Source organism: Cicer arietinum, chromosome 6 (assembly GCF_000331145.2).
Source record: "Cicer arietinum cultivar CDC Frontier isolate Library 1 chromosome 6, Cicar.CDCFrontier_v2.0, whole genome shotgun sequence".
Taxonomy (NCBI): Eukaryota; Viridiplantae; Streptophyta; class Magnoliopsida; order Fabales; family Fabaceae; genus Cicer; species Cicer arietinum.
Window position 1 is genome coordinate 7,461,962 of NC_021165.2, and position 25,691 is coordinate 7,487,652.

Here is a 25,691-nt window from a genome sequence, read left to right on the forward strand (position 1 = left end):
ATATAATTTAAAATTACAATAATATTATTATTGCGACGCGTTCGAGTGCTGAGTGCATATCAACACCCTCAAACCCATTTCCGTCCCCCTGAATTTTAATTTCGGAGAAACCCGCACCCCCACTCAATCAAAATGGGTCTTCTCTGCCCAAATAAAAACAAGTTTGGATGGATACCCGCAAATTTGGGTGGGTACTTGCGGGTGCGAGTTATGTTGTCATCTATAACTTCAATCGATTTGAGTTAAACATTAAATAATTTAAGTTTAATTCCAAAAAATAATTATAATATAATAACTAATTAATTTAACTTACTTTATCTGATTTTATAAAAAGATTGTTGGCATCAATTAATTGTTGTTAATTTAGCTCCATAATATTTGGGCACACACGAGGCACCGACATGTAATGTCACTTGAAAGTAGGAGAAAATATGTTATTGTACATCATTATTGTACAACATTTTTTAAGGGAGGCAAACTTAATTCATATCATTTATGGGCAGCAAGTAAATAAAGTGGAACTAGCATAGCTAATATACGCCCTGGTAAGAGTATGAACGATCATATTCACATGTCTCTTCGAGACATTGAAATATAAGTTCTACTGTACCGCACAGAAAAATGGAGAAAAATCGATATTTGAACGCACAAAATTAATATAATACTTAACATCCTACGTAGTGTTTACTGTTGTACTTATACGATAAATAATTTTTTTTTGTGTGATATATAATATATATAAAAGTTTATATTATTAGTTACTTCGAATATAAATCATAACTATTTATTTAGCATACATTTTATTAACTACTCTAAATAGTTTATAAACTACTTTAAAATTATGTGATTTAATAATTAAAGAAATAATTAATTATGGCGTGATATGTGCAAATTTATAATATTAATTATTTTAAATATTTTATTCACTATTAAAATATAAATTATTAACTACTTATTTAATATACATCTTATTAACTAATTCGAATATTTCATAAATTATTTTAGTTATACGATTTAGTGGTTAAATGTGTATTTTAAAATAGTTAATTAAGGAGACATATACTTAAAAAGAGATTAGTAACATACATTTCATTAATAGTATTCAAAATGCTTAATAAGGCAACTCGATATATTGTGCTACAAGAGTGTCGATATATTAAGGAGAACTTTTTATTTTATATTTTTTTTAAATTTTATTCTCGTAGTAATAGTTACAAGAAAAGACTACCCAAAAAAAGTTATCTTCAAGTATTTTTTTTTAAAAAGTGTTATAAATAACAAATCCTATTATTATTATTATTATTATTATTATTATTATTATTACTATTATTATTATTATTATTATTATTATTATTATTATTATTTTCTTATAGTATTTAAGTATCTGGCTACAACATTCAAAATAGTTTCAAAAAGTAAAAAAATATTTAAAAGACAAGTTTGGATTTTTTTTCTCAAATCATTCATATACATAATTTATTATTATTATTATTATTTAATTTTAATATTTTTTATCTCATTCATATATTTTTTTTGTCTTTTTATATTATTTTATCGTCTACAATGTTTTTTTTGACGATACAATATTTTTTGTTTTTATTTATTATGATATTTATTTTATTTAGACTAATAGATTAATTTTAATCTAATGTTGGTCTTATTTTTACATTTTACTTTATAAATTATTATTTAGTTGATTATCTATAAAATTAATCATTATATCTGTTTATGTAATAATTATCCACTACAACCATGGTTGAATTATTAAATCAATTAAACAATAATTAGAATGTCTCCTTGGTTTTTCGATCAGATTTTCAAAAATTGTCAGAAACAGCGTTGGGTTGCATTGCGGCGTTTACTCGTTTCTACTAATGAAAGAAAAATGAAAATAAATAATAAAAAAGTTTATTAAAATAAATAATTTATTTTCAAATGGGTTGCGTCATTTTCCTTTTTAATAAAGAGTGAAGCTTGTTTCACGTGTACACGATGAATATCCTATTAGATTAATTGTTAAAAAATATACATGTTTTATAAAGAAATATTTATATTTTTACAGAAGAAAAATATTTTTAGAGGTTAATTGTGATATATTGTAAGATTAAAAAGTTAATTTTACGACACATCACAATCACAGTAACTTTAAAAATAATTTTGATAAAATTCAAATATTTTTAATGATTTAACAAATTTGATTAATCATAAAAACTCTTTATATTAATAATTTATATAAATTAAATTCATATTTTTATTTAATATTTCAAATAATTTAAAGAATTATGATGATACATATTTACATTTTAGTAAAATATTTTCATACGACTCCTTAATTTAATTTCATGTAAAAATTTAGTTGTTTTTTTATTTGATCATGTATTTAATTTTAAGTATAATTTGATCATTTATAACTTAAAAACTTCTCAACAACAATATCCATTTTTAATAAAATCCATAAAACTATTGATTATCTTCGAATACAATTTAAAAAATTTATTATAAATTTTAAGAAAATTGATATACTCATCAAATCCATAACTTAAATATTCAAATAAATTTATATTTTCATTTCCAACAACAATAATATCATCAATGCAGATTAGTTCTTTTAATTTCATTATATTTATTTCTTAAATTTTGTCTATTTTATTCTATAGTAATTTTTAAGTTATCATAGTTCAACCAATTTGAACAAAATATTAAAAAATCGTAGAATTAAATTTGAATAAAAAAATACTAATATAATAAATAATTACTTATTTATTGTGATTTTATAAAAATGTTGCATCCATTAATTGTTGTTAGCTCCATAATATTGGGCACACATGAGATACCGACATGCGATGTCACTTGAATGTAGGATAAAACATTATTTGATACCGACATGTTATTATACATTATTGTACAGCATTTTTTAAGGGAAGCAAACTCAATTCATATAATTTATGGGCAGCAAGTAAATAAAAATGGAACTAGCATAGCTAAAAGACGCCCAAGTAAGAGTATGAACGATCATATTCACATAAAATAAAAAATAAAAAAAAAGTCTCACATGTCTATTCACAACATTGAAATATAAGTTCTATGGTACCGCATAGAAAAGGGAAGTAAAATAATATTTGAACACAAATTCACATCATATTTGATATTATATATTATTCATCGTGTGAATAATATTATATTTTTAAAATAGAATTTAAAAACAAAAAAATATTTTTTATAATTGAGACGTTTTTTTGACATTAATTACATATATACAAATTTATGTTATTCACCACTTTAATAATTAAAGATATACTCTAAATATATTAATGAAATCTATTTTAATAATTAATGAAATATTAAAAATAATTAATGATACATACATATATATATATTAATTGTGTTACACGAGTGTTTTTTTATTTTGTTTTTTATTCTATTTTAAAGTTTATCTTAAAAAAAAAAATAAACAATACACCGTATACATATAGTATCCGTATCTATTTCTATATTCTAATAATATAGTAAAAAAAGGGAATTAGTCTTTTTGTTTCTTCTATTGATGAAATGAACTGTGATTTAGTGAAATATAATATAAAAATTATTTTTTTTTAAATTATTATTTTTTTTAAAGACATAATTTTTAATTACATAAACTATTTTTTTAATAACATATTCTTAATCAAGGTACAATTTCGTCTAGAACTAATAATAAATATTAAAAAATATTAATTAATTACCTCTTTATTTAAATATAAACATGTAAAAACAATACTAAAATTAATTTAATTTACACTTATAATTTAAACAATGAATTTGTATGTTGGGTTGTACAAATTTCGAACAACGTCATTATAATCATTTAGTGGGCACGTAGTAAAAGAGGAACCTTCATGGAATCTATATAGAAACGTGATTGGAATGATCCTCTGTAGAAAAACATAATACGGGAAATACATTACTTTTATCTTGTGGTCTAAGATACTAACATGATTTTTTATATAGAATTAAGTCAATGGTCAATACATATAAAAATTAAAGGCTCTCCACACACACGAGCACAATTGCACACTACTATTTATAACCAACAGGCAACAACCCACAAGTTTATTTATTTGTCATGGACTACAATTTTGTAAACCCTCATCCTAATCCAAATTTTGTTCACTCTACTCATATGGTTCCTTCATCCCCTCATTTCATACTATCCGATTATCTTAGGCTTGATGATATTTTTATTGATCAAGAATCTCATTCACAAAGTATTGAATCGTTATATAAGGTAACATTTAGTCATGCCAATCAAGGATCCAATCATGCAACCTCTAAGAATAATAACATGTAGGAGTATTTTTCTTTCCTCTAATTTTTTTTTCATCTTGTTCATTTAATTAAAATTATGAAAATGCAATCATGTACTATATATTGTGCATGACATGTATTGTTAATTAATAAAGCATATAAAATGGGTTCATGTACGTATAAAGTGTATTTTGGATTATGTGGGATATTAATGTTTTGCAGAAAATACAAAAATGGGATTAAGAGGAATAAAGGAGAAGTGGGGCCAAATATCGCCTTTAGAACGAGATCAGAGCTTGAAATTATGGATGATGGATATAAATGGAGAAAGTACGGAAAGAAGTCTGTGAAAAACAATCCCAACCTAAGGTAAATTTATATCGTATATAGATAGAATACATGTGTGATTTGTTTTTTCTAATTTTAAATTTTTTTAAATTATTTTGTTTATAATTTTATTTATTTCTATTTAATTCGATAACATAATTTTGTGAAATATTTATATATATAGCAAAATGATATCAATATTTGGTATAACTTTTTTAATCCCAATTTTAACATTTATTTTATCGATAAAAACGGTAAAAGAAATAATACATGATTTAGGTGTATTTTTTCTTTCTAATTTAACACTTTGTTTTAACTACTTTATTTACAATTTTATTCTTGTATAGTTAATTATATAAAGTTTTAAGATATTTATGTGTACATATAAAATGATACAGATATTTGTTATAATATTTTTTCCTTCTAATTTTCTATTCGTTTAAATTAATTAATTTACAAATTTATCCCTCTTTCCTAATTAAATATCTCATTTTTTAAATCACTGTATAAGTTTTTATAAATAAAACAATAAAAGGAAAATAACATTTCAAAATTGAATTTCTTACTCCTAAAACTTTCACTATTTATCAATAAAACAATAAAAGGAAAATATAATTTAAAAATTGAATTTCTTACTCCTAAAACTTTCACTCTTTATCAATAAAGTATTAAAAGGAAAATATAATTTAAAAATTGAATTTTTTACTCCTAAAACTTTCACTCTTCTCAATAAAACAATAAAAGGAAAATATAATTTAAAAATTGAATTTTTTACTCTTAAAACTTTCATATTTTATCAATAAAACAATAAAAGGAAAATATCATTTAAAAATTGAATTTCTTACTCTAAAACTTTCTCTCTGTATTTGATTAAAGATGACTTTTAAAGTGAAGAAATATCTCACATGTATATGGTCCTAGGATGATAGATGTTTGAAGATATTTGAAATTAGAACCACATTTGTTGTCGCTGCCTCCTTATAAGTAAAAACTTATTGTATCACTCAATTACAAGAATGAAGATGATTTAATTGATGTTGGTTCATAAAAAATAAAAAATAATAAATATTAATGTCTTTAAATAATCCAAATAAACATTACTTTTGAAATATATATATATATATATATATATATATATATATATATATATATATATATTTAGTTTAGCTTTATTCTCTCCTTCATTTATTTTGTTAAAATATTAAATTTAATATAATTATAGCCAAATTAGTATAACTTAAATATTTAATTAATTTATGTTGGTTTATTTTTCATTAAAATATTTGTTGATAACTATACTAAAGGTAATACATTTTTTTAATGTAGCTTATTTTTCTTTTATCTATAGTCTTTATTATTTCAACCATTTTTTTTCCATTGATTGCAGTAGTTATTGATGACGTGTACATTGTTGACATCCAATATAAAAAGTTAACAACATAAATATATACTTTCAAATTTTCTAATTATATTTTTAATCAACTTTATTTATTTTCAATATATACTTTTTAATCAACTTTTTAATTATTTATGCACTTCCAGTGAAATAAATATATACTTTTTATTATATTGGATGTCAACTTTATTTATTATATTTTTAAAAACATAAATATATACTTTTTAATCAACTTTATTTAAAATCAAAATTCATATTACACAAAAGTTAATAATCGAGATTTACATACGTTACTGCAGTAAAAAAAGTGAACAGACAAACATTGAATACATGTATGGAAGCTAGTATATTAGGTAAAGGAAACTACAAGTGTTCTATTAAAATAGTGCGTTAGGATAAACCGGGGTTACAAAAAATTATTTATGCACTTCCAGTGAAATTAAATTTAACCAAGTGTAACTAAGTTGAGCAGATACAACAAGTGCATAAAAGGGTAGTAGGAGCATATGTTATATCCACTTACATGTCAGAACTAAAATTGTTTTGGTTTCATCGTATGAACTACAATTTCTTACTTCTAATAGAATTATTTTAAATGGTAAAATTGATTTCTTCTAAAAGATTCGAACACATTTTCAAAAGAAAATCACGTTTGACATGTGCACCACACGTTTAAAAGTTGCAAGCGTATGACCAAAACATATACTATACCTATGTTTAGATATTAATCAATGCCCTTCTTAATTGTGATTTGTTAAAAAACTATACTGACTAATAGCTTTCAATTAAATGTGAGTTTGAATGTCCACAATGTGAAAACAAACGTATCATAAATACGTACAACAAATATAAAGTTTGTTCTTAATAGTTCTATTCGAATGAATTAACTATATAATACAGTTATTCATTTAAGTCGTCTGATTTGGAATCAAACAATAAAAATGATTTTATGATGATGTTGTAAAGATGTAATGTAATTCAATCAATCTTAAATAAATGAAAAGTAACAATTTATGTGAATAATTAAGTGTGTTTTTAGACTGCAGTGAATCCAAATCCATTATTTTGGGATCCATCTATTTAATTAGTCATCAATTTAATAATTTAATTAATGAAAACATTTTTAACCAAGTATTCCATTATTAATAATGACACAGGAACTACTACAAATGTTCAAGTTTGGGATGCAATGTGAAGAAAAGGGTGGAAAGGGATAGAGATGACTCGAGCTATGTGATAACAACTTATGAAGGTGTACACAACCATTGAGACTCCCTTTACCAACTATTGCAGTCGAATATCTCAAGTTGTCTTCCTTCACATCTTGTTTTGTTCCATCACCAATGTATGTCGATATATTACTTAGAAATGAAAATTAATTATTACTTTCTTTGGATATATTTTGCACATGAGTCAATAAATCATAACCATAGTAATAATAATATACACCTTCTCACTTGTTTTAAGTTATATTTGTCTGTGTCGTGCTCTCAACCTATCAATCATCACACTTTTTATGTAATATTTCTTTTAGCCATTCTAATCAAATGAACAAATACTCACAATTGCTTCCAAGAAAAATGTATTTTAATACTCAACTATAAAACAACCAAAGATAAAACATACTTCTATATATGAACCAAAAACACATCAATAGATAATATTAAATAAAAGGCTTAAGAGAAGCCAAACTAATATAAGACAAATTGTTGCCTATTAGCATTAAATGCAATGATAAACATTTCTCATCTACTTTAATGATTAAGTAGTATTAAGTGATAATATTTTGAATTTATTTAAGGAAAAGTAACCAAAAGGAATGGTGATATTGCATACCACCGGGTTCTAAACTTATCGCCGCAATTCCCTCTTCAATTTCTTCATGGTTTCAAATTCATTTCAGTAACCTTTTTCCAAATCCACATAACACCATCTTGTGAAGTTTCAAATTTTTTTTTTTTTATGGTATGTTTTTCTACATTTTTTATATTATATTAACCATGAGCGAATCACTCGAGCAAAAAACTATTGTTTGCTCTTCCTTTTCTTGTTTTCAAACTTATTTCTAAAAAAATTCAAAGTTTTTTGAAAACCTTTTCAAAAATGGTTATGATTTTTGAACCAATTTATGAGATTTCAACTGAAAAATTATTTTGGAAATACTTATTATTTCCATTAAAAAATTTGTAACCTTATTCACATTAGTTCAATTATTTTTGAAATTTTGGTCTACAAAACCAAATCAAAGCATTTTTTTTTAAACTTTTCTCTTCAAATGGCCCTTAATTCTAGCCATATTTTATGAATATGACCGGAACATTTGAGAACATGTCAATTTTTTATATTTAATTATTTTTAAATAATTTAAGTTTTAGATTGATTTGACCTTTTTCGTATGGGTACTAAATAATTTATCTAAAAATGTTTTAAAAAAGCACATATTTAGGGGGAAAAATAGCAAAGGGAAGTGTTGGCATTGTAAGAAAGAAATAGGACCTTGTTTGACAACTACAAATTGTTATATGTATTTGGAATGATCTTGTATTTTGAATGTTAATTTTAAATGATGATAGCAGGACCTATTAATAGCATATTGTCTAAAGTGAAGGACATATATGTATCGTAGAAAATAATTAGTATCCTCCGAATAAAGAAAAGTGTAATATTATATAATATTTGTTTTGCGGTTCCTTCTCCATGCTTCATACATTTTGTCATGATAGCATATTGTTTTGTTAGGTCTTCTCAGTTTATATTTTATTTGGTCTAGGTGTTGCCAATACTCTTATTGGTTTTCCTTTGTATTAAATACTATTTAAGATGTTTTGGTGAAGCTAATGATAGTCAGTGCGACCTTTCTTCGTTCTTGGCTTTGATTGCAATAATTTGATCATTTGTTTTCATGTTTATCAATTCAATTAATGTACATTATAACTAATATATATTTTTTGATGATTTTTCCACGTGTGTCGAACAAATACTCTTACTAGTATACTTAACATTCAGAAATACTACAAAATTTATTATGTAAAGAAGTTGGTCCGATTATTAGTTGGACCTAGAAAATGAAATGATTTTCGATAAATTTTGAGTAATACTCAAAATTTAAAGGTCAAACAATTTACTCTATCCAATTTAGAAAATAGTAAATTAATTTTTTAAATTGAAAAAATCAATTAATTTAATCGTAGTACAAAAATATCAACCAAACTCAATAAAAATATCTACATATTAACTTGAATATAATCTTGCAGCATCAAGATAATTTTTAAAATTATAGTGTTAAATTTGAAAAACATTTAACTAAATTGATCTTTTTTTTTTAAAAAAAAAAACATTAATTAATGAGCAAGGCGCGCCACTACAGAATTCAAATCGGAGATTTTTTCTTGCTCGTAACCATCCAAAAATGTTATCTGAAATTAAAAAGCTCTTACACCATCTTGCCTAAGATATCACCCTGAAACTAATACCTTTTTATGACTCTTCATATTTTTCCAACTCACCATATGAATACCATGGTCCTCTGTTCCACATCCTAAGGAAACTACTTAATTTTGCATTCCATAAACACGGAGAGTAGAAATGACAGAATTGGCGAACACAGTTATATTTGGTTAAAACAAACTAATCATCATAAAATTACATAACTTTTCTATTTAAAATTAAAACAATATTACATAACTTAAACATACTAATGATCATAACTTCAACAATGTTTCAAAATAAAAAACAATACTACAAGAAAAAGCTACACTAAGCCAATAAAATATAAAGTATTCATATTTAGTTGGCTAAAATATAAGCAAATTTAACTAATTTTATTTGATTTAACAATGTCAATAATTCCTTAAAAACTGATTTCAATCATAAAATACCAGTTAATTAATATTAATTTTATTTTTAATAAATATTTTATCCTTATAAAATAAATCATTATAAAAGACGATTTATAAAAACAACTTAATTGTATTTAAATTTAGGAAAAGACTGACAAATATCCTAAAAATATTTATTAAGAATTCAAATGTATAATTTTTTGTTTTTGAAAATTGTGTAGTTCATACTTTAAAAATGTAAAAAGTAAATTTTTTCTCTACAAAATTATTGTTTTATTTTATTTATTTTTTGTTAGGTGGACAATTGTCAACATGACCCTTAAATTTTTATATGAATACAAAATAAATTTTATTTATATATATTATTAATATAAAAAGTTTTTTCATTATCGGTCAACATATCTATCTGATCAATAAAAATATTTAACTTTTATCAAAACTATTTATAAAGTTATATATGTATGAATAGTTGTGAATAACAATTAAACTCATATAAAATTTGTTAGTATTTTTTTATGTATTTATGAGAAAACTATGTAGAATTAAAAATTATTAGTATATTTAATTTATAAAAATTAAAATGAAATGTTAAAATTTTATAACAAACTATGTAGAATTAAAAAGTATTAGTATTTTTTTTTTATAAAAATCAAATGGTAAAATTTTATAACAATTAATGTTTTAAAAATAAGACCAGAGGTTGAATCAATGAGACAATCAATTGAACTATAGTTGAATTGTTCAATGAACCATTCAATAAATAAATAATAAAACAATACATAAAAATATCAAAAGCTTCATAATTTATAAAATAAAAATTTATAACAAATACATTAAAATTTAACAAGAAAGACAAATTTTCATAATATAAATTCAAACATTAAATTTCATATAAATCAACCCATTAATAATATGTTATTTGCGTATTAAATAAAAAAAAGAGTTTGAATGAAATAAATTTTTTTTTTATAAAAGTTAAACTTTAAAATATTATTTTTTTGTGAAAATAAAAATCCGGGCATTTTTTTTTGAAAATAGGTGATTTTCCAAAATTAGACTCGATTAAGTAACCTTCATCGGTCAAATCTGATTCAACTCGATTTATTTAATTTTCCTAATTTCCGTAATTTATTTTTACTGATAAGCGATTTTTATGTGTTGATCAAACCAAAGAAGTTTAATAAATGTATATAGATAATAGTATAAATAAAGACCTTTACAAAAAGGAAAGATGTTTGATACTTGTAAAAAAAAAAATCCGATATATTGAGATCAGGTGCTTTTTGATCGCGTGGTTTACACGAATGAGTAGCGAGATCGCATCCATTCAGCATCAATCATCCCTACGACTTCGTTCGTGCTTCCTCCACCTTGATCCAAACCATTTATGCAAATTCTTCAACTCTTTCTTCTACTCATTCCTAATCAATCCAATCTCTTTCGTTCCTCCTTCACCACTTCTCAACTGAACAAGGTCACAATCTCTTCAGATCCGTCTCTCAAGTGATCGATTTCATCATTTTTCTGGATTTGTTGTTCCGTTTTCACTTTCTCTCTTTTTAGAGAGATGCGTAACTATGTGGTGTTAATTTCATTTTCTGATATCGGCGTGATTCTCACGTGACATGGATTTAGGAACGAAGAAATTTGAGACAGTCGTTTTGAAAAATCGGTGGTTGAATCTATTTGACGGAACTTGATCAGTTTGTGTGTATATGTGTGTGTGTGTGTATTTTTGAGTTTGAATTTGTAGTTGTTTGTTATTGTTAAAAAGTTCTGGAGGGTTTGGAAATCATGTTCTGGAGGGAACGTGAGAGGGAGAATAAGGAACACAACGGTGGCGTGCTTTGTGGCCAAGTCCGAGTGCTCGTTGTTGGTGATTCAGGTTCATCATTCTTACACCCTTTTTTGTTGTTCTTAGTGTGCATTTAATTTCACTGTAGCTAGAGCCAAATGTAATTTCAGATATATAAAATTGATTTTAACATGTTTATGTGATGTCTTTTGGAGTTGATTTTGTCTCTAGAATTGATTCTACCATAAAACTAGGATTTGTAGCTTTTAACTTCAATTGTGATTTTTACCAACTAAGTTACTTTATCATTTTTACCCTAATCTATCAAAACATAAACCCATTTATATTCAACTTACTTTTAACTAAAATCAATTCATTTAAAATATTTTTTTGTCAATACAGAACCAAACATACACTTAGTGAGTTAACCTTTCCCAATTTGATGTGTTTTGATTTTTGAAAGAAAAAATATTTAGAAATGAATGATTTTATAGTGTGCTAGTACTGATATGTTAACAATTAGTTTAGGTAATTTTAATTTAATATAAAGGGTGTATATATACAGGTACAACCTTATTTATGTACCTTAGAAACCAGCTTACTTTAGAAGAGCTTTATGTTTGATTTGTACTGTGATATTTCGATGGAAATGGGGAATTTACAATTTGTGTAGGAAAAGTCAAATTGATTGAGTGAGGAGGTTGTAATGTAGAGCTTAATTGGGGTTTTGTAACAGTACTGTTGAAAATCATAGATCAGGAGATTCATGAAAATAATCATTGTGATGGAATGAAATCACTAAAACACTTTATGAAGGCTTTGAGAGTTCTGTTGCTAAAATTAGCCGTCTAGTCTGGTGTGTTATGCACAAGGTTGTAGAATCTATTTATGTAGTCAACTTTAGAACTTTGAAGGATAAAGGATTCACAATTTTACATCTTGGTTGAGAAACCTTTTTGTTTTCAAGTTATTCAAATTAGCTCAATCATGTATTATAGGATAGTAGGTTAATTTGATATTTGTTTGACTCCACAAAGTTTGGATTTATTGAGATTTAACCTTCTACTCTGAATCGTGAGTATAATTGGACTAGAATTAATTTCTTTTAAATAGAATCTTAAGGACATACTCAGTAGTCAATTATAATGATTGAGTGAAGCAAAATGAATAAATGGTTTTGTGTGAACATCAAAAGGCTGTGATGAAATGTAGTAGTAATATTATTTGACTAAAATAGTTAACGTTCAGGAACTGAGCAGAGTGCGCGTGGCTTGAGAAAATGAGCTACCTACTTAGTTTTTTATAGGCTCTGCGCGTCAAGGAAGAAGTCAAACCTATTTATAAAAATCAACTCTGGGGAAAAAATATCAAAATCTAATGTTGATGGTTACTACTGGGATAGAAGTAGTTGTTGCATATAATCCCATTGTTAAGTTGGCTTAACTTGCCTCAGATTTTCATCACGGAATATGCATTAGAAAATATTCTGACATGTGGCATTTCTCTGAAGCTTTAGGATAAATTATGCTCTGTATTTATCAGTATTGTTGTGTCAAGTACATTAAAATAGTTCTTTATGCCTGCTTGATTTGAGGAAATACTGTCTATTTGACTGTTTCTATTTCTTAATTTGTTAATAATCACAAAAATGTATCTTTATTTTCACCCTTTTCCTGATTTCACCTCATACTGAAATGCTGTTTTCACCATTCATTGTACAATTATGGAAATCAGATGAAAATAAGGTGACACTATGTAATTAATGAAAACACAAAATGTCAATAGGAAACATCTTCTTAAACGAAACAGTTCTTAAGTTGTCTATCCTTGACATAATTGGTGGTACTTCCCAAGTCTAAACTTATGCCCTTTGATGTATGTGTACTAGTCAACTGTAGGCAAATAATAAATAAAATAGTTTGATTTTTCTGAGCATGTGATTGCTTTCCCTGCCACCTACTTTATGACTCTCTCTATAACTATTTTTCAGAGATATCTTAATTGCAGATATATTATATTTTCTCATTCTTGCAGGTGTTGGAAAGTCTTCTTTAGTTCACCTTATTGTTAAAGGTTCTCCCGTCGCTCGCCCTTCTCAGACAATTGGTTGTACAGTAGATGTGAAGGTAAGTATTCAACATTAAATGGTTACATGAGAGAGTACATTGTTTCTGTAGTTCAAAGTCTTGACCGAACATCCATTGTTTTATTTCCAGCACACAACTTATGGAAATTCTGGCAGCTCTTCCAGTAGCCTCAAAGGTGATTCTGAGAGGGATTTCTTTGTTGAACTGTGGGATGTCTCAGGACATGAACGTTACAAAGATTGTCGATCTCTCTTCTATTCACAGATTAATGGTAACAAAGTTCCTATAGTTTCAGTTTTCTGAACTGTATATCATTTGAAGGAAGTAGTTGTGAATATTCAATCTGATAAGAATTAGGAGGATGTGTACATGAAGAACAAGATTTGTACAAAAAAAGATGATTACTACTGATATATAAACAGTATCTAACTATCTATGCATATCCTTGGTTTCTCTTTTTGAACCATTGCATACTCGGAGTAAATGAAATTTGGTTGGGAACTTTCAGGCTAAATATTTTAAATTTGCAATAAGAAATGAAACAGAAATGGCTGCCTTAACATTATTTATTTGCACAACACCCTGTTACCACTATCTTGGATAATTGCTTTAATATCTCAATAGCATTTCAGTATTCTAGAACTTTTGACAATCACAATTGGTCTTCTAGATAATGACACCTCAACAGTAAAGGCATACTTGAAAGTTGTTTGTCTGATCTTTAAACTGAATTATTGCTTAAACTTCATTTGCAGGTGTAATTTTTGTTCACGATCTTTCACAGAGAAGAACGAAGACTAGCTTGCAGAAATGGGCAGCTGAGATTGCTGCAACTGGAACATTTTCAGCTCCTTTGGGATCTGGTGGCCCTGGTGGCCTTCCTGTTCCGTATATTGTTATTGGTAACAAAGTTGATATTGCTGCAAAAGAGGGTACAAGAGGAAGCAGTGGGAATCTTGTTGACGTTGCACGCCAGTGGGTTGAGAAGCAGGGTTTGCTTCCATCCAGCGAGGAGCTTCCACTGACTGAGAGTTTTCCTGGTGGTGGAGGCCTTGTTGCAGTAAGTGCCTCAACTTAGTTTTTCTCGTCAGTTTTACAAGTTTGATATGTCACTTTCTATCCTTTAGATAGTATGCTACTCCCATGAATAAATCTGATGTTTATGCTAATTATTGAGTTTCAACTTTGAAGTATTGACCAGTGGAGTGACAATTTAAAATTTTAGTTGTGTTTGGTTTGTACTTCAAAGCTGGCTGATGTTTTACAGAAATGATTTTGATTTTTTTATGACTATATCACTCTATTTGAAATGGTACTTCATTTAGATGATGTGAGATTTACTAGGAACCGCATTATAAAAGGCTTCTCTCCATGCTGCCCATTTTTTGAGTATTTTTACTTTATTTCAAACCGCTTGAGTATTTATTAGCATTACTAGGGAACACACAAGTATTTCTACTTATGTTTAGAAGGTTTCTTTTATTTCGTTAGGTTGAATAGTAGGAGAAAAAGAGGATTCTCTTTCTGCACTTTTTTTTAACGGTTTCTCCACTTGTTGTTCATCTCTACGAAATACATGATGAAATAGAACTATTTTAGAAGGGGTATAAAAAGGGATATAATGAAATCTTTTGATCAGCTGTTTCTGTAGAAATGATCTGCTTTATTCGACTGATGGAGATAACAAACAATATACTCTAACAAATTCAATATTTATATGATAGACTAAGATTAATAAAAATAACTTTTATTACTAAAAGATGTAGATTCTATCACTCTAAATAGAAAATAATCTAAATAGAAATAAATATGGACAGATTCTCTATATAATCTATACTCATAATTCTACAGAGAATGTGGAATATATTATATAGAATAAAATAAGAAATTAAAAAAGAAAAAGAAAATAATAAACAGAGTATTCTTATTCAAAAAGCCATGTAGTCAAATAAACAGTGTTCTTATTTAAAGCATCCTGTGATCTTCAACCATTTCTGTATTTCTTCAAGGTTTGAATATTATGAATGACTTGCTTCGAAACTTCATACTTCACTTTGTTGCCATGTATCTTGATTAGAAGTAGATTTTTTAGTGATAATTCATTTTCAAAATCAAAAGGCTAATGGTTAAAATTATACTTCTAAAAGTAGTTCTTGATGCGTGTCAAACCATATTTTTTTTGTAGTTACTCATTATGAATAATGAATTTAGCTAAATCATTGTGGCGCCAGCATTGCCCACTGTGCTGTACTTCAGAAAATGTTGAACTAGAGATGCTATACTATCTGGGAAACTTGATTTCTCATTTAGTCATTTAAAACCTAAAGCTTCAGTTGTGGACACAGATCTGCCTCTTTATTTTTTGAATAAAAAATAGTTCCTATCCAGTTTACTCATCGTATAGTACTAGTTTAATTCTTTTGGTTGGATGTTTATAGGCAGCAAAAGATGCAAGATATGATAAGGAGGCTGTAATTAAATTTTTTCGCATGGTTAGTAATGTCTTTGATAACTTTATCCTTTATTTTTTTGTTTAAATTTATGGGCTGTCATCTAAATTTTCTTGTACTTCTCCTTTTAGTTGATTAGGAGAAGATATTTCTCAGATGAAATACCTGCACCTGCATGGTCCATTCCTTCACCTCAGAGATCTTCTCAACGTATAGATGAAAGTTTTATTGAAGATGATCAGTCTTATAATACAAGGTATTTTCTGCTTCTCTTCTAAATCATTTTCATGTTTTGTGCCACTCATAGCAAAGTTTATTGTTGATGATTGCAGTCAAAGCAGTGATCCGTACAAGTATAACATGCTTCCCCCACTTCCGGCTCAACGCAATTTAACTCCACCACCCACACTCTATCCTCAACAGCCAGTTTCAGTCTCAGAAAGCTACAGTTTCCCTAGATTTTCTTTGTCTGGTTCCTCAGAAATGAGTACTTCAGCTAGAACAAAGCGCTCGGATATTAATGTCTGAAGATCTTTTGTATTTGGTAATTGGTCAGTTCTATTATTACACTGATGTATTCTTGCACAGTTGCCTGGAACAAATTTATATATTTGCTTTGATTCTTTGTTCCATTTGTAACCTGTCAACGGATTCATTAATTTTTTAGAGGCTTTCTCAGTGGGAAAAGGAGCTACTTGTTCAAAGTTTGGGGAGAATTTAAATGATATATGGTCTATTCTTTTATATCATACCTTTCTTTTTCTGCCAATGAAAATGTCAACAGTACTATGCGTTACACTCTGGATAAGATTGATTTCTGAGTCTCAAATTGACCTTTGAAACAGTTTTTTAAAAGCGAGATTAGAAGCAGCTTTTGTTGGTAGATGCTTAAACCCAAATGAAACTGGAATCTAGAATGATGTCAACCCCACTAAAAAAAGTTAGTGGAGCCCAATGAAGATAGTGAAACTAGCATGGAGAACCCAATTCATGAAAAAGGCCCAATTATTGGTGAGAGAGAGTCCAATGATACAACCTGCACACTGAATTGCACAGCAAAGGGGAACTCTTCGGGTGAGTGTTTACTCCTAAGAATTTAGAGAGAAGAATAATAAAACAGTTTGTCCTCTAGTTACTTCATCCAAGGATTCATTATCCTCTAGCAATCATAATCTTGCATCCAAATGGGTTTCTTCTCTTGGACTCTCTTCTCAAGTATTGGCCTTCTTCATGAGTTGGGTTCTCCAAACTAGTTTCATTCTCTTCATTGGCCTCTTATAGCTTTTGTGCTGGCTCTCATTTAGTGAAGTTGTATCAAAATAATTGTCTATATTTTTTTGAATAATAATGTCAAAAAAGTATTTTTGTTATTTTTGTAAATACATCTTCATTGTTTAATATTTTATCTTCTCTTCATGCTAATATTTCACATAATTTTTTTTATCAAGATAACGTGAATATACATTTAAAAAAATAAAAACATGAAATGTTTCTAAAAAGTAAATAGAATCTAAAATTTCAAAGTATATTAGGAAATTAAAACTCCAGTCACTAAATTGATATAATATTAGTAACATTTAAATTATGTTACATATTTTAACAAATTGATTTATTAATATATTACATAAGTATTTGGCAAAAATATAATACGAATAATTTTATGTTTACAAATGAGAACTATAGTTAATAACAAATTTGTATACAATTTTATGTTTGAATTGGAAAATAGACAATATATAAATTTTTATTCACTTGGAAGTAGTTTTGGTTTCTTATGTATTATTAACTTTACAACATATTGATCTCATAATATGAGATTTATGAAAAAATATTTATTATTATTATTATTATTATTATTATTATTATTATTATTATTATTATTATTATTTATTATAGACAATATGTTGTTAATTGAGTTAGTAAATTGACTTTAATCAGAGTTTGAATTATGATTTTTTTAACTCCTTAATCGTTTAAGTTAGTAAATTATACTTTGAGGTTACTTCTTACTTGTTTCCAAAAATTAACTTGAGTTGTGAGCTTTTATATTTTTCAAAAGTTTTATTTCAGAGTGTATAAAAAAAGCTTTTAAAGTGTTATTTAGCTAATTTTCGGTTTTCGAAAAAATTAAATTAGGACAAGTTAGAGTATGTTTGTAACATCTTTACGAAAAATTACTAAAATAATAATAATCACTTTTAGGACTTTTTATCCTTTTTTGTTATAGTTATTTCAAAAAAAATGATAATCTAAAGAAAAAAAATCTAAAAACTATTCTCAAATGAAAAACTATTTTTAGTAACTTCTCTCAAAAATCATTTTTTATTATTTCTATTTTACTTATGTATTGGTTTTATTTTAAAAATTATTTTCTTTATGGTTAACAGTAACAAAATAAAATTTCTCTAAATTAACACAAAACCACTTTTTTATAATCGACAACAAACGGACTTTAAAATATTTCTATGGAATTGAAATTCAAAAAACTACAAATAATTATGGTATTTTTTTTATATTTTTTAGTTTTAAATCAATTAAGTTGTATTTAGCTAATGTGAGAAAATATTAATTATTCAATAAAAATAATGTATAATAATTTTATTTTATCTATTCATATAAATTAAACTATAAAAGAAGACGAAAAGAAATACAGTATATCTGTAACATGACATAAATTTGCTCAAACAAAAATTTAAATGAGTAAAAAATATTAATGAAATATAAATAAATAAATAAATAAAAAATATTTGTAGTTTATTAAGTTGGAATGTTTTTTTTAATTGGTACATAATTTATTTTATATATTTATTCTTTATTTTTATATTTTATTGATTTTAACCAAATATTTACTTTTACTTTTGAATTGTATCTATTTTAAGTACGGTATGTAACTTTATAATCATACAATTTGTGTGTTCATATAATTTATTTTTTATTATATCCAATTATATAATTAAAAAAAATTTCTATTTTATACATTTTATATAGTAAAAACTATACACTATACAGAGTTACAACTATATAGTCAAGTCGGTTTTTTACAGTAGGTTATTAACACTGTATTAAACACTGATATTAAGTTAGCTACGTGAACAATAGTAGAACTGTGTCATGCATTTTTTGTTGTTAAATGCGTTTAATTGGTTCAATAATAAATATAATTTAGTTTTAAAAAACTCTAATAACTATTCATCGTATTTTAATTGTTTTTAAGATATTTTTGTGTTCAAATATAGTAAAAGTTGTTTTTGACTATCTTCCGATGCAGATTCGGGTAATTGTTTTTGGCTGTTTTCTTAAAAGAAAATATAAGAGAGAAAAACAATACAAATGAATAAATGAGTAGAAATAAGACAGAAAAACAGTAATATTATATATTCTTCAAATACATTTCAAACATTTATAAAAGTAGACTTTGGGGCTTTTCATCTTAAACCCAAATTGTGACGATTAGACGAGAGCATAGCACATGGGCAAATTTGGCCCATCTCCGCATTGTTATCCATGTTAAGTTTACCCCAAAAAAAAAAATCACATTTGCCTAAATATTATCAGAGAATAGCATTTTTATTCATGTACTTGGTAAATATTTATATTTTAACTTATTTAACATAAAAATAAAAAAAATAAAAATACAGATATACGAGGGCTATTGGGAAGATTTTTTTTTTAGGAAAAGTATTACTCGGAAGTTATAAGTAATTTTATTCTCACATATTAATCTAAAAATATTATTTTCTCTTCAAATTTTCAATCAAGGCAGCGAAAGGTCAATTTTAAAAAGTTTTATTTTAAAATGAAAGATCTATTTTCATAAGCATAATAAAATAGAGAATCAAAACTACAATTAAATTTATTAATAATAAACATTATTTTATCACTCCTGACCATTGATTTGAGATAAAAAGGTTCATATTACGCAGACTAAATCAACAATCTTGTCACGGTTAAAACTGATTATCTCTCCATAATTCAGTTCTTATTACAGCACTACTCGTCAAAGCACCATGAATATAATTTTGCAAACACACACTCCATCTGCTTTCTTTCCGACTTCAATATTTTTTTGGCAAGTTTAAAGATGAAAGACTCACAAAATAACTAAAATCCATAAAATCATTGCATGAAGGAATATGTCTGGTAGAATTCCAAATCCTACTAATGTAAGCTCTTAAAGGTAAGAAAATGCGACTATATGAACCAAATTCCATTAAAAACTCCAAACTAGAAGACTAGCTCGTGTGGCTTCACGACTGATTTGAGAGAAAATCTGGCACCAATATAAGTCTTCAAGTCTGGAACACTCTCAATGGCTTTTAGCAGAGTACACAGTTGCTCATCCTTCATCTCCTGGGGAAATACCTTTTTCTCTTAAGTCCAAAAGATATATCACAGACCAACTCCATAGTTTTTGGCTTATCCTTCTTCTCCTGGGGCAATGCCTTTTTATCCTGCATTCGAAAGATAAATCAGAGATCAGTACACAGAAGCAATTGAGTATATAACAAGAAAAAACATTAAAAAAAAAAACTATGAAGATTGAGAATTCCACCTCGTTTTCTGTCTCAAAGAATTTGCCTTCTCCCTTGCTCTTCTTTTTCGGGAATTGAAGTACTTGTCATCATATTTATCCACATTAACAGCAGAAATATCTACTTTGGTTGTTGTACCCATCACATATGACTGATTTACACGTCTCAAAGGAACTCCGTCAAACTTGAAAGGATCTGAGATGCCAAGTAAGAAAAACTACTGAATATGCTAACAAATGAATGGAAGTATGGTACATATCGAAAACAAAAAAGATCTTATAATCTTCAATTTTGATATCACTTGCTACACAAAAATCAAAAGTATAGCCTAGAACACACCCAGAGACATAACCATCAGCATTACAGTAATACAATAAACATAATCATATAGAGATACGCCAAATAAAAAGGCAATATAATAAAACACAACATTGAGTAAGAGTTGAAACACAACTATATATCTTGTCAACATTTCTAAATTTAACTACTTATAAAGAGTAAAATCATAAATTTAATTGGTGGCCACAGCAAACGAAACAGTTATTCAAAAAATTATCAATCAATTAAAATGGACCAGTTAAGAAGGATAAATAAATAAATAAATTAACAACAAAGTTACCAGTTACAAGAAGCAACCCAGAAGGAAGCTGCTTCAAAAACACAACCTTCTTTCCCTTAAATCTACCAAAAACATGAACCAGCACTGTCCCCAGGAGTAATGTCAGCCCTGAATACAGTAAAAGACCCAACACAAAAAATATATATCAAAATTCAAATCATGTAAAGAGATTGAAATAACATGATGATAAATAAAATTGATAGAAAGAACGCGATTTTAGTGAAAATTTAAAAAACTGAAATTGATTTAATTATTATCCATCTACCAATGCATCAGTTATTATCCGAGATCCTAATTTACATATCAGATTACAATTAAATTGAAAGAAAAATGAATTACAAAGCTCAACATATAAGGTCTAAAAAACATGAACAAGTAAAGGAGGGATTAATAGTGATAAGTAACCTGAGTTTAGTAGATATAGGGTTATGCTTGTTGCGAAGGGCCTTCCTCACATCATCAAAACGGTAAAGATGGTTTCTCAACAGGTGATTCAGGTTTAGGTTTAGGATCATGGTCAGGTACCGTCTTGTGGTTCATCTTGGATTTGGAGTACTTTCCAATTTCACTAATCAATTAAGGGTTTCTAGTAACCCTGAGTGCTCTCTAATTTCTTTGTCTGCTAAATCTTTGTAATGTAATGGGTGCTCCTACTTGGCCCATATCCCCTTTTCATTTGTAAAGAATTGTTGCTAATTGGTAAATATACATACACTAATATTTATTTGTAGTTTCAAAAAATTATTTTTATAAAAAAAGGTTATAAATTATTATTTTTATAATTATTTTAAAAAAAATATCTATAAAATAATCTCAAAATTATTTTTTAAAAAAATTATTTTTTTTTGAGCTTAAATAAACACACCCATTAAAATATTCTTGTGTTCATTAAAAGTTTATTTTCCATTGCTGATTCGTGTAATTGTTTTGGCTATTTTCCGCAGATGATATTGTGTTTAGAATATACTATTTTCTATATATTTATTAGAGAAAAAAAAGGATTGGTGATGTTTTAAATTTGTTACATTAATATTTAATTATTTCAAAAAATCATACAAAATTCAAAAAGCTTAATCTGGAAGTTTACTCCAAATATTCAATTTATTTTATAATAATATGGTTTATCCTAATAATAATTGAATTGTGTTATAATTTTAAAAAGTATATAAATATAAAACAAAAAAATACTATAATAGAAAGAGATGTTATCTTATAAGATAATATAAGAGAGAAAGAAAAAGAGAAAAATACAAATGAATAAATGAATAAAAGACATATAAAAAAATTAATATCATTATTCTTCAAATACATTTCAAACATCTATTATAATATTTTATACAGATATTTATAAAAGTTATAAAAAATTAATTATTTAATACATAATAGATATATATTATATAAATATTATCTTGTTTAAATTTATGATCACTTTGTACTACTAACTTATATAATATTTATTTTCACATTACACATATGACTCTAAGAGTTATATTTAACATGAACTTAAAAGTCATATTTAATACATAAATAATACGAAGTATGAATTATGATGATGCATATCAAATTAACATAATGGTAAAAAATCATATAAAAGAATTATATGTAAAAATATTTATATTGAATATTAATTTTATAGTCTATTTGTCTTTTTAATATAATGTTATGTTTTATCTATTTTTATATTTTTTGTTTTAAAATATATAATAAATATTATTATAATTAATGAGATATCAAATTCTATCAAATCTAATAATATTGATATTTATTAGTTGAACTAAAACTTTAAAAACCACGTATAAACATCAATTCTATTTAAAAATATTTTAATAAAAATTTACCAAAAAGATGAACGAGTTCGACAAACATTTTAGTGAGCATGATTTTTGCATTTGGCTGTGTTTTAAATCCTTGTCTGAAGTTTGAATATTTGGAGTATCCGTTTGAAAAATGAGCTCATGATATGGGGACACTAACAGAACAGATAAGGTGACCAATGTGAGGAAAACTTTCAATAAATATGCCAAAAAAGTGCATCAACTTAAGTAGTTTATCTACTGCGAATGCTCATCTAATGGCAGAGTCTGAATTGGTATATAAGAATTTTAAATAGTAAATTTTCAAAAATATATTGATAGTCAAATTGCCTCTAATGTTTTCTAAAGAGAGGTAATAGATTAAATTTATGTATGATATTTTTAATAATTAAAAATTAATTTTTTTAAATTTAATTTTTTTTCAAATAGTAAAGATTTTATAGTTTAATTTGTATTTATTGTTAGTGTATAAATTTTGATATTGTTAACACATCACAATCATCTATAAGTATAACTTTAAAAATAATTATGATAAAAGTCGAATAAAAATAATTATGACGAAAATGAATAATTGACATTATAAAATATTTTTATAATGTCAATTGATACAAATTAAATCCAAATTTTTATACTATTAAAACAAGTTTATGAATTACAGACAAAAATAATATATATATATATATATATAGTTAAATAATTATAATTATAGTTAAATTATAGTTATACAGTTTGAAATATTCAATTATAGAGCACTACATGCAAGATGGGAATCCCACGTAGCTAGAACGTGTTAGAAGAAGAGATTATGCAAACTGCTAACTACCAAACCAGCCATATACTTTGGCACACATTTCTCTTTCTCTCTAACTTTGAATAATTGGTTTTTTATTAGCATGGAAAATAAATTTATCAGCAGAACAACAATAATTTTTCTTCTTTTTTGCATCTTGATAATTGTCCAATTCCAGTGTGCAATCACTGATGAAGGTGGCCAAAATGTTGCTCAAGATTACCCTGAAAAACCACTCTTTTCAAAGATATTGCTGGACACTGTTTCTTTGCTAAGAAAATCACACAAAAGTTCTTGGGAGAAAATCAAAACTGTTATCCATGATCTTCAGATGCAGTACTCACCACCAAATTTGGAGTAAGTTATAAAAAAATCCATTTCATTTTTACAACTCAATCACCAATTTAATCTTGAGATTATTGTATCACACAATTCAATCACATTAGTCCTTAGCGATAGTTATTCCAATAAACTAAACGATTTAAAAGATTAATATAATAAATAAAAAATCAATTTTATGAAATCATTTCAGAATTTTATACATTTCAAGATTAAATTATTTATTTATATTGAAAAAAAGTGATAAGAATTTAATTTTGTAAGTTCAAAAGGAACTTTAAGTATATCCAAGAGTAAAATACATTAATATCATTAACAATAAATAATTTCACAATGTAGGTAGGTAATGTTGTGTATCTTCTTTTTCAGTTTTAGGGGGGTGGAAAAAGGAGAAAATGAAGGTGTGAAAGAAGCAGTTGGGAAGAGTTTCGACAAAAGCAAAGAATCAGTTGAAGGAACGGCTAGATCAGCCGCAGAATTTGTTGGAGAAGCAATTCATAATGTGAAAGATAGTACTGAAACTGAAAAGGAATCTGAAGCAGAACTTTGATCTTAAAATCAATTTTTTTTCTCTTCTTTTGGGGACATTTTAACCAAAACTGTAATGCTCTTACCAAGAAGATGTCAATATCTGTATGACACAATTTATTAAAGGTAAATTTGTTCTTTTTATTCACTTTTGAAGCTTCGTCCTCTAAATCTGCAACGCTATTCATAGTATAAAAACTTTTTCAAAATATGATGTTACTGGAATTGTTAATGGAAGATTATCTAGAGTATGATAAAAATGATTCTTAGAGAAATATGAGCTTTCCAAGTGTGCAAATTTTATTAAAAATAAAAATTGGTTATTTTAATTATTTATATTTGACTTCTTATATATTATTGTTTTCAATTTTATTGATTTCTTTTGATAAGAAATTAATTTTTCTAAAATGAGATTGAGAGTGAGTGTGGGGTACAAGTAGAGATAGCTAACATGTAGAGAGTGTATTGTAAAATGGTGATAATGTGAAAAATCCAAAGGCAAAATTTCATGATCTATCATGCATCAACAGTTTCACGGGTGCAGGCTATAACGACCCGAACTACACTTTTTTAGATTTGAGTGGAAATAAATGTTTACAAATAGTACTACTGACTATGCTGCTTTCGTATTAGGTTCATTGACCATATTTTAAAAAAATATTATTCAATATATAAATCCGGTGAACAACTAGATAAGATTTAATTTATGTAAAAATGTTTTTGGTATATACAAATTAAATAATATATATGGGTTTTGTTTCTTTAAAATCAGAAGTAGATAAAATAAATAACTTAATTGATAATATAATCATCAATAATTGATCATGTAATATTAATTATTTTTAAAGTGAATTATTTACTCTAGATGAGTTATATATATATATATATATA

At 26.1% G+C, this 25,691-nt stretch overlaps 3 protein-coding genes and 1 pseudogene across 3 annotated transcripts; 3 read left to right on the forward strand and 1 right to left on the reverse strand.

Moving 5' to 3' along the window:
- The first annotated feature begins 4,089 nt into the window (after positions 1-4,089).
- LOC101494195 (probable WRKY transcription factor 51) lies at positions 4,090-7,649 on the forward strand. The gene is made up of 3 exons (XM_012716776.3): positions 4,090-4,323; positions 4,507-4,653; positions 7,165-7,649. The coding sequence occupies exons 1-3, from the start codon at positions 4,103-4,105 to the stop codon at positions 7,274-7,276; spliced, it is 480 nt and encodes a 159-aa protein (XP_012572230.1). The 5' UTR covers positions 4,090-4,102; the 3' UTR covers positions 7,277-7,649.
- A 3,488-nt stretch (positions 7,650-11,137) lies between these two features.
- On the forward strand, positions 11,138-16,922 carry LOC101514485 (small GTPase LIP1). The gene is made up of 7 exons (XM_004503956.4): positions 11,138-11,731; positions 13,676-13,767; positions 13,858-13,999; positions 14,484-14,788; positions 16,167-16,220; positions 16,310-16,434; positions 16,511-16,922. The coding sequence occupies exons 1-7, from the start codon at positions 11,641-11,643 to the stop codon at positions 16,704-16,706; spliced, it is 1,005 nt and encodes a 334-aa protein (XP_004504013.1). The 5' UTR covers positions 11,138-11,640; the 3' UTR covers positions 16,707-16,922.
- Positions 16,923-20,402: 3,480 nt separating this feature from the next.
- Positions 20,403-21,992, reverse strand: LOC101514808 (large ribosomal subunit protein eL6z-like; annotated as a pseudogene).
- Positions 21,993-23,917: 1,925 nt separating this feature from the next.
- On the forward strand, positions 23,918-24,956 carry LOC101515131 (uncharacterized). Its single transcript, XM_004503957.4, has 2 exons — positions 23,918-24,290; positions 24,642-24,956. The coding sequence occupies exons 1-2, from the start codon at positions 24,037-24,039 to the stop codon at positions 24,820-24,822; spliced, it is 435 nt and encodes a 144-aa protein (XP_004504014.1). The 5' UTR covers positions 23,918-24,036; the 3' UTR covers positions 24,823-24,956.
- Positions 24,957-25,691: the final 735 nt, after the last annotated feature.

What these genes read in the sequence shown, in the direction of transcription:
- LOC101494195 (XM_012716776.3), top strand. Translation starts at nt 4,103, where the DNA reads ATGGACTACAATTTTGTAAACCCTCATCCTAATCCAAATTTTGTTCAC. An exon ending in ACCTCTAAGAATAATAACAT is followed by an intron (nt 4,324 to 4,506) that starts GTAGGAGTATTT and finishes AATGTTTTGCAG; the next exon opens with AAAATACAAAAATGGGATTA. An exon ending in AAAAACAATCCCAACCTAAG is followed by an intron (nt 4,654 to 7,164) that starts GTAAATTTATAT and finishes ATAATGACACAG; the next exon opens with GAACTACTACAAATGTTCAA.
- LOC101514485 (XM_004503956.4), top strand. Translation starts at nt 11,641, where the DNA reads ATGTTCTGGAGGGAACGTGAGAGGGAGAATAAGGAACACAACGGTGGC. An exon ending in GCTCGTTGTTGGTGATTCAG is followed by an intron (nt 11,732 to 13,675) that starts GTTCATCATTCT and finishes TCATTCTTGCAG; the next exon opens with GTGTTGGAAAGTCTTCTTTA. An exon ending in TAATTAAATTTTTTCGCATG is followed by an intron (nt 16,221 to 16,309) that starts GTTAGTAATGTC and finishes TTCTCCTTTTAG; the next exon opens with TTGATTAGGAGAAGATATTT.
- LOC101515131 (XM_004503957.4), top strand. Translation starts at nt 24,037, where the DNA reads ATGGAAAATAAATTTATCAGCAGAACAACAATAATTTTTCTTCTTTTT. An exon ending in TACTCACCACCAAATTTGGA is followed by an intron (nt 24,291 to 24,641) that starts GTAAGTTATAAA and finishes CTTCTTTTTCAG; the next exon opens with TTTTAGGGGGGTGGAAAAAG.